This window comes from Benincasa hispida, chromosome 5 (genome assembly GCF_027475165.1).
Source record: "Benincasa hispida cultivar pf3 chromosome 5, pf3_genome.v1.1, whole genome shotgun sequence".
Lineage (NCBI taxonomy): Eukaryota > Viridiplantae > Streptophyta > Magnoliopsida > Cucurbitales > Cucurbitaceae > Benincasa > Benincasa hispida.
Window position 1 is genome coordinate 66,497,256 of NC_143482.1, and position 10,390 is coordinate 66,507,645.

The window sequence follows — 10,390 nt, forward strand, 5'->3', positions numbered from 1 at the left end:
AAAATATCAGAGGCACTTCTGCTACTCCGGTCGCAGTCAAGCTTCTTTGCAGCAAAAGTGTACCATGTGAAGGTGTAGAAGTTTCTGATATTGACCTCACTTACAGTGGAAGTCGAGGACCGATTACATCTCAATGTGCTAATGTCAATCCCACCGTTTCTGGAAAGCAAAACCCACGTATATGTGCTGAACCTGCTCCTGCTGATGCTCCATCAACAGATTAATCTTTTCAACGATGACACAAGTCAGCAAAACCATATGTGAAGTTTATCATACCTCTATTTCACAACAATTTTGTTTTACTTCTAACATTCCATAGGTTTGCTTCATCTAATAATGCATGCAGCGGAACATGTACCTTTTTCTTCTTCCATTTTATTTTGAAATGCATTTTAATGAGAAGTTCAATCATAAATTTATACCTTAAACTGTCGGTTCTATCAATTTCAACCTTACACCTAATTAAGTGAGTCGTATTATTTATTTTCAACGTTTTAATAAATATAACATTAGACAAGAACTCCACTTTCATCGACGCTATACTCTTAAATTTGAAAAGTTTCATCTAACTCTATTGAGTTTTAAAATTGTTTCCTAAAAAAAACCAAAGAGCTTTTCTCTAAGATGATGGAAATTATTGTGACTACTCATGTGTAAAAATTAATTTCTGATTGATGTTGTAAATGATGCGAAGAATATATTTTCTTTTGAAAAAGAAGCAATGCTATAATATGTGACAACATAATATGTTAGCATTGATATGTAATCTATTAGATTGTTGAATTAAAGTTGTAGCATTATTATAATACATGCCTTTGAATTTTTACATGTTAGCTCTCACGAATTAGTTTTTAAAACAATTTTAAAGTTGAAAATTAAGAAAATTATAATGGGTGGCAAAATTGGTTGTTACCATTTTACCAATATGTTGTCACACAAATAAATATTTCAAAATTATTATTTTTAATCTTTTTTTGTGAAACAATATGAATATTTTTATGTAATTTTTTTAGTATGGTCAATAACTGATATACCATTACTTTCGTCTATCATGGCTAGGCCACAATCATGAACCATCATAGATCATCATATTTATGTGTACCACTAATTGACAAATTTTTTTAGTTGGTGAAATTTTCAACTTAACCCAAGTTGAAAATTAGTTTGACCCAACTTAACTCTTATAATTTGCATCAAAGTTGGTTGGGGCCTTTTAGGTTATAAAATTTTCTGAATGCACTCATCTTAGCACCCTTATCAATTTCTTTGTTTATCATCATATTTTTTTGAGATTTTTTTTTTCATATTTAACATTGATAGACTATTCGATATTTTCATCAACATTGCTTACGAGACCCTCCTAACATCTACAAAATTAAATTACCCCCTCTTTCCCCTTCACTATCTACCTCGACACCCCCATAACAAATGTTCTTTCTTCTTCTTCTTCTTCTTCTTCTTCGAGTAAGATAGATATAGAGAGATCTGAACAACATACCTCATGGTCATTATGAAGTTTGAAATAAAATAAATTTTCATTTTTTCAAAAATAAATTTCTAAAATATGAACCTTTCAAGTTTTAAATATTGAGTTTCGACAATGAAGTTTGAAATAAAATAAGTTGCCTACTTTATAAAACAAATTTCTGAAATAAGAACTTTTCTTTTTGAAACGGTTTAACCCAGGTTTGCTTTTTTCTTTTCTTTTCCTTTTTTCTTTTTTTTTTTCTTCTAAGTTTTAGAATCAAAGTTTGTTTAATGAATATTTAAATTTATGAAGTGATGCATTTCTAGATGGTTCAATGTATATGAAAGAGATATATATCGGACCTGATGTGTGTGAAAGTGATGGACGTCCAGGGGAAAGGTAAAAGAGTGAGCCCAAGTAAGAGAAATCTTCAGGTCCAACTAGTATAATGTTACAGTTCGTATTGTATTTATTGGACATAAATGTTTTGCCTGACCCAGTAGTCGGGTTACTTATTCAGTATTTTGTACTCATTCTTTTTCAGGAAAAGGATGAAGGCACATAGTGGAATGACAGGACAGAATCACGTGATCGAGCCACTAGGACAAGTCATATGCTTCTGCTCGAGTTTCTAGGATTTTATGTTTTAAAATTTCTAGTCTTGAGATTTGAATTCGAAGTTTTGGTATTTTTGCGTTAGACTTTTAAAAACATTTTCTAGTTTTGTTTTATTTTTTTTTAAGGGTACCCTGCTAAATGAATTTCAGTTATTTAGTTTTAATGAAGTTTATTATTTTATGCTATTTATTTTGTTTTACTACTAAGTCATAAAAAAGGATGTCAATTTGAATTGCATGCATGCATGTCTATGGTAACAACCCAGTTTAAGTCCTAAGGAGTCGGGTCGTTACATATAATTTATCATGTAAACTTGTGGCCAAGTTTGTATTATTTCATTTTGTTTCAATGATAGAGTTGGAGATGTGTATCTACACTTGTAATTTTAGTTTCAAATATAAATTGATTACTCGACTCTTAATTTTTTCAAAAGATTATTATATTTTAAATTTTATAATAGCTTTATATATTAAATCGAATACAATTTTTACTTAATAAAATATGTTTACCGACGTTTTCTATAACGTCCAGTAAATCCGAGTTTTAGAGAAAGTAACTTCATAGTTATAGTGGCACGATATATTAATTTTAACAACGCTTAAATATGTTGCAAAAGATACTTGTAATGACTACGAATCCACATTTAGCAATAGTATTATATGTTGCTAAAACGTAAATTTTAGAGACGCATTTTCAACGTCACCGTATAAAAGAAATAGTTACAAATAATGTGTTCCTAAAAGTACGCATTTAGTAACGCCTACGTGTTAGTGAAAGTAGACTTTTAGCAATGCACAATAAATATGTCAGTAAAACCTTAAGCTACACGACTATAACGACATTTTTAACGATGCGGGTCTCCATGTTGCTAATACTTTTAATGGCGCTCTTTGACCATAAGCAGCACGTTTTGTGCATTACTAAAAAGTGATTTTCTTGAAGTGGGTATTTAAATGCTTCATTTAACCATAACTATAGTAATTTAATTTGTAATTAACATACAGAAACAAATAGTGGGAATTCAACTTCCAATAATAGTATAAACGTTTTTTTTTAGTAAATAGTGGTAGAGGGACGTCTTGAGTGCTAACCCATCAATTTAATTCAAACTTATATTATTAAACTTTGACGGATAACAATGACCTATGTAATATGTAACATCGAATAAATAAAAATATTATTTTTAGTGGCTAAGAAATAAGACAATATTAATTGTATCACATAACATTCTTATCAATGTCCTAAATAACATTTCTTTAATTTTTCAGCAATGAGCACCATTTCTCTTAACCAAAATGAGTATGGAATGGTTCAACTAACCTAACAAATATATTATCAACTTCAAAATTAGAAGTTTGATCTCCCTCTTCAATATTGTCGAAAAAACCACTCCATGTTAAGTTGTTCGTCTCTATCATATTTTCTTGTTTAAGCCGATAATTAGGATGTGTTTGGAATACTTCTAGTTTAACCATTTTTCTTAATAATATCAATAAAATAATTTTATATCTCACCTTTTTCAAAAGTTGTTCTACCAATTGTAGCTGTGTTCGTTTTATATATTTATATTTTTTACAAAAATTTTAAAATTTTTAGTGAATCTTTATAAAGTTATTTTGGATAATAATCCATCACAACATTATTTCTTTAAATAAATAATTTATAAGTTAATCCAATTTTGTAAGATACTCTTTATTTGTTAAGATTCTTTATAAGAACACTTTTGACCATCTAAAATATAAGGTATACTAAACATTAATTAACTTATTATTTTTCTCAAAACAGAAATTGATTTTGTTAATTTATTATAATTATCATTATTTTTGAGTAGGTAATGAATATTATTTACTAAGTGTTAAACGGCATAACATTGATCTATTCAATTTCAGTGAGATTCACAAAATTATTAATAAAAAGCGAAGTTTTTAAATAAAGAAAAATGAAACCAAGTTATTATAATATAGCATAATATCACAATCTATTATTGATAAACTGCGATAGAAATTTATTAGTATCTGATAGATGTCTATCATAGTCTAATTATCCTATTAATAAACTATTTAAATAAATTTAGACATATTTGAGCCACACTTCTTGCAAATAGCAATTTAAGTAATAATGTTTTGTTCAAACTTGTTTTAAACCACTTGTTGCACATTATGAGGTGTGGACGTGCGTGTTGGTCTCATAATGAGAAATTTAAGGAATGGATTTTATCGGATTGAGAGAAATAGTCATTCAAATGTTGTAGAAATGGCTAATTTTTTGACAAACAAATGATGATTTAACTTCAACCTTTGATTGAATCTTTGACAAATATAGTAAATAGAAGTAGGAAGAGAATTTTGAACACAATTTCGATTTTCTTCTCCCATATAAAGAGGGTTGAATGAATTTGCATATTCATTCAAATTTCTAAGTTAGCAATTATAAACGAAAAGGAGAATAGACTAAATAAAAGGCATAGAAATGATTGGATTGAGATCAAACATCGTAGCATTATTATCTTTTTTGTTATTGTTGGCATCTACAACTGAAGGTCAATCCATTTTTGATGTTACTAAGTATGGTGCCAAACCAAATACTGATATTACTCAGGTAAGTACATGTATAATTAATAAAAAAAATTAAATTTATATAGAAGATTTTAATTTGATGAAATAATTCAACTTACAGGCCTTAGCAAATGCATGGAAGGAAGCATGTGCATCGACCACTCCAAGTAAATTGTTGATTCCAAAAGGAGTTTACCAATTAAGTCAATCTAACCTCAAAGGTCCTTGCAAGAGTGTTCCTATTGAGGTTCAAGTCGAAGGGACATTACAAGCTCCTCTCCATCCAAACGGAGATGGATTAGTTATTTTCGAATATATTGATCAACTAACATTGTCAGGCACTGGAGTTTTTGATGGTCAAGGAAAAACAGGTTGGGAAAAGAATGATTGCCATAAAAATAAAATATGTACCAAACTTCCAATGGTAAAATCTCTAATTATATATATTAACTTATACTTTTTCCCCAATTGATATATAATTTGAAAACACATAATTTCAATTGTCTTGAACTCATAGCTTTATTTTTTTTTTTACTCTCTTTTTTGTTTAAACGTTTCAGAATTTGAAGTTCAATTTCGTCACCAATTCAATAGTGAAGGACATTACTTCCTTGGATAGTAAGAATTTCCACATCAATCTTTTGGGCTGCAAGAATTTTACTTTTGAACATGTGACAATTATTGCACCGGACCATAGCCCCAACACCGATGGAATTCACATAAGTAGCTCAGAAGAGATTAACATTCTCAATTCAAAAATCGCAACTGGGGATGATTGTGTGTCTGTTGGAGACAGCAACAAGCATATAACTATTACTGGTGTAACTTGCGGCCCAGGACATGGCATTAGCATAGGAAGCTTAGGCAAGTACACCAAGGAAAAAGATGTGATAGGAGTTACCGTGAAATCATGCAAAATAATCAATACTTCAAACGGTGTCAGGATCAAAACATGGCCAGATTCTGTTGGCACATTCACAGCCTCTGACATGCATTTCGAAGATATTGAAATGGTTAACGTCAGCAATCCTGTCATTATAGACCAAGAATATTGTCCATGGAATCAATGCAACCGAAAGGCATGTATTGAAATTATTCCTCTAATTCATTTTAAACTTGGTTACTTCAAGAAATATTCTTTTTCTCCTTTAAAGAAAAGTGCAAACTTGAGGTACAATCATATCAATAATTTTTTTGGTATGTTTTAGGTTCCATCAAAAATTAAGATCAGCAACGTCAGTATCAAAAATATCAGAGGCACTTCTGCTACTCCGGTCGCAGTCAAGCTTCTTTGCAGCAAAAGTGTACCATGTGAAGGTGTAGAAGTTTCTGATATTGACCTCACTTACAGTGGAAGTCGAGGACCGATTACATCTCAATGTGCTAATGTCAATCCCACCGTTTCTGGAAAGCAAAACCCACGTATATGTGCTGAACCTGCTCCTGCTGATGCTCCATCAACAGATTAATCTTTTCAACGATGACACAAGTCAGCAAAACCATATGTGAAGTTTATCATACCTCTATTTCACAACAATTTTGTTTTACTTCTAACATTCCATAGGTTTGCTTCATCTAATAATGCATGCAGCGGAACATGTACCTTTTTCTTCTTCCATTTTATTTTGAAATGCATTTTAATGAGAAGTTCAATCATAAATTTATACCTTAAACTGTCGGTTCTATCAATTTCAACCTTACACCTAATTAAGTGAGTCGTATTATTTATTTTCAACGTTTTAATAAATATAACATTAGACAAGAACTCCACTTTCACCGACGCTATACTCTTAAATTTGAAAAGTTTCATCTAACTCTATTGAGTTTTAAAATTGTTTCCTAAAAAAAACCAAAGAGCTTTTCTCTAAGATGATGGAAATTATTGTGACTACTCATGTGTAAAAATTAATTTCTGATTGATGTTGTAAATGATGCGAAGAATATATTTTCTTTTGTTATTAGCAATGCTATATATGTGGGAAGAATGATATTTAGCAATGATATTAATCTATTAGATAGTTGAAATAAAGTTGTACATATTATAATACATGCCTTTGAATTTTTACATGTTAGCTCTCACGAATTAGTTTTTAAAACAATTTTAAAGTTGAAAATTAAGAAAATTATAATGGGTGGCAAAATTGGTTGTTACCATTTTACCAATATGTTGTCACACAAATAAATATTTCAAAATTATTATTTTTAATCTTTTTTTGTGAAACAATATGAATATTTTTATGTAATTTTTTTAGTATGGTCAATAACTGATATACCATTACTTTCGTCTATCATGGGTAGGCCACAATCATGAACCATCATAGATCATCATATTTATGTGTACCACTAATTGACAAATTTTTTTAGTTGGTGAAATTTTCAACTTAACCCAAGTTGAAAATTAGTTTGACCCAACTTAACTCTTATAATTTGCATCAAAGTTGGTTGGGGCCTTTTAGGTTATAAAATTTTCTGAATGCACTCATCTTAGCACCCTTATCAATTTCTTTGTTTATCATCATATTTTTTTGAGATTTTTTTTTTCATATTTAACATTGATAGACTATTCGATATTTTCATCAACATTGCTTACGAGACCCTCCTAACTTCTACAAAATTAAATTACCCCCTCTTTCCCCTTCACTATCTACCTCGACACCCCCATAACAAATGTTCTTTCTTCTTCTTCTTCTTCTTCTTCTTCGAGTAAGATAGATATAGAGAGATCTGAACAACATACCTCATGGTCATTATGAAGTTTGAAATAAAATAAATTTTCATTTTTTCAAAAATAAATTTCTAAAATATGAACCTTTCAAGTTTTAAATATTGAGTTTCGACAATGAAGTTTGAAATAAAATAAGTTGCCTACTTTATAAAACAGATTTCTGAAATAAGAACTTTTCTTTTTGAAACGGTTTAACCCAGGTTTGCTTTTTTCTTTTCTTTTCCTTTTTTCTTTTTTTTTTCTTCTAAGTTTTAGAATCAAAGTTTGTTTAATGAATATTTAAATTTATGAAGTGATGCATTTCTAGATGGTTCAATGTATATGAAAGAGATATATATCGGACCTGATGTGTGTGAAAGTGATGGACGTCCAGGGGAAAGGTAAAAGAGTGAGCCCAAGTAAGAGAAATCTTCAGGTCCAACTAGTATAATGTTACAGTTCGTATTGTATTTATTGGACATAAATGTTTTGCCTGACCCAGTAGTCGGGTTACTTATTCAGTATTTTGTACTCATTCTTTTTCAGGAAAAGGTGAAGGCACACTAGTGAATGACAGACAGAATCCGTGATCGAGCCACTAGGACAAGTCATATGCTTCTGCTCGAGTTTCTAGGATTTTATGTTTTAAAATTTCTAGTCTTGAGATTTGAATTCGAAGTTTTGGTATTTTTGCGTTAGACTTTTAAAAACATTTTCTAGTTTTGTTTTATTTTTTTTTAAGGGTACCCTGCTAAATGAATTTCAGTTATTTAGTTTTAATGAAGTTTATTATTTTATGCTATTTATTTTGTTTTACTACTAAGTCATAAAAAAGGATGTCAATTTGAATTGCATGCATGCATGTCTATGGTAACAACCCAGTTTAAGTCCTAAGGAGTCGGGTCGTTACATATAATTTATCATGTAAACTTGTGGCCAAGTTTGTATTATTTCATTTTGTTTCAATGATAGAGTTGGAGATGTGTATCTTCACTTGTAATTTTAGTTTCAAATATAAATTGATTACTCGACTCTTAATTTTTTCAAAAGATTATTATATTTTAAATTTTATAATAGCTTTATATATTAAATCGAATACAATTTTTACTTAATAAAATATGTTTACCGACGTTTTCTATAACGTCCAGTAAATCGGAGTTTTAGAGAAAGTAACTTCATAGTTATAGTGGCACGATATATTAATTTTAACAACGCTTAAATATGTTGCAAAAGATACTTGTAATGACTACGAATCCACATTTAGCAATAGTATTATATGTTGCTAAAACGTAAATTTTAGAGACGCATTTTCAACGTCACCGTATAAAAGAAATAGTTACAAATAATGTGTTCCTAACGTACGCATTTAGTAACGCCTGTTGCTTAATACTTTTAGACTTTTCTTTGACCATAATAAGCACGTCAGTAAAATTACTAGCTAAGTGATTTTAACGAAGTGGGTATTTAAATGCTTCATTTAACCATAACTATAGTAATTGGCGCTCTTTGACCATAAGCAGCACGTTTTGTGCATTACTAAAAAGTGATTTTCTTGAAGTGGGTATTTAAATGCTTCATTTAACCATAACTATAGTAATTTAATTTGTAATTAACATACAGAAACAAATAGTGGGAATTCAACTTCCAATAATAGTATAAACGTTTTTTTTTAGTAAATAGTGGTAGAGGGACGTCTTGAGTGCTAACCCATCAATTTAATTCAAACTTATATTATTAAACTTTGACGGATAACAATGACCTATGTAATATGTAACATCGAATAAATAAAAATATTATTTTTAGTGGCTAAGAAATAAGACAATATTAATTGTATCACATAACATTCTTATCAATGTCCTAAATAACATTTCTTTAATTTTTCAGCAACGAACACCATTTCTCTTAACCAAAATGAGTATGGAATGGTTCAACTAACCTAACAAATATATTATCAACTTCAAAATTAGAAGTTTGATCTCCCTCTTCAATATTGTCGAAAAAACCACTCCATGTTAAGTTGTTCGTCTCTATCATATTTTCTTGTTTAAGCCGATAATTAGGATGTGTTTGGAATACTTCTAGTTTAACCATTTTTCTTAATAATATCAATAAAATAATTTTATATCTCACCTTTTTCAAAAGTGCCATATATACCAAAATTTTCAAAAGTTGTTCTACCAATTGTAGCTGTGTTCGTTTTATATATTTATATTTTTTACAAAAATTTTAAAATTTTTAGTGAATCTTGATAAAGTTATTTTGGATAATAATCCATCACAACATTATTTCTTTAAATAAATAATTTATAAGTTAATCCAATTTTGTAAGATACTCTTTATTTGTTAAGATTCTTTATAAGAACACTTTTGACCATCTAAAATATAAGGTATACTAAACATTAATTAACTTATTATTTTTCTCAAAACAGAAATTGATTTTGTTAATTTATTATAATTATCATTATTTTTTGAAGTCCTTCCAAATATTATTTACAAGTGTTAACGCATAACATAGATCTATCTCAATTTCAGATGAGATTCACAAATATATTAATAAAGGAAGTTTTTAAATAAAGAAAAATGAACCAAGTTATTTACTAATATAGCATAATATCACAATCTATTATTGATAAACTGCGATAGAAATTTATTAGTATCTGATAGATGTCTATCATAGTCTAATTATCCTATTAATAAACTATTTAAATAAATTTAGACATATTTGAGCCACACTTCTTGCAAATAGCAATTTAAGTAATAATGTTTTGTTCAAACTTGTTTTAAACCACTTGTTGCACATTATGAGGTGTGGACGTGCGTGTTGGTCTCATAATGAGAAATTTAAGGAATGGATTTTATCGGATTGAGAGAAATAGTCATTCAAATGTTGTAGAAATGGCTAATTTTTTGACAAACAAATGATGATTTAACTTCAACCTTTGAAAGAATCTTTGACAAATATAGTAAATAGAAGTAGGAAGAGAATTTTGAACACAATTTCGATTTTCTTCTCCCATATAAAGAGGGTTGAATGAATTTGCATATT

At 29.1% G+C, this 10,390-nt stretch overlaps 1 protein-coding gene across 1 annotated transcript; it reads left to right on the top strand.

Moving 5' to 3' along the window:
• Nucleotides 1-4,555: 4,555 nt before the first annotated feature.
• LOC150036362 (exopolygalacturonase-like) lies at nt 4,556-6,110 on the top strand. The gene is made up of 4 exons (XM_090314081.1): nt 4,556-4,684; nt 4,763-5,065; nt 5,202-5,720; nt 5,850-6,110. Exons 1-4 carry the CDS (start codon nt 4,556-4,558, stop codon nt 6,108-6,110), a joined length of 1,212 nt encoding a protein of 403 aa, XP_090170207.1.
• Nucleotides 6,111-10,390: the final 4,280 nt, after the last annotated feature.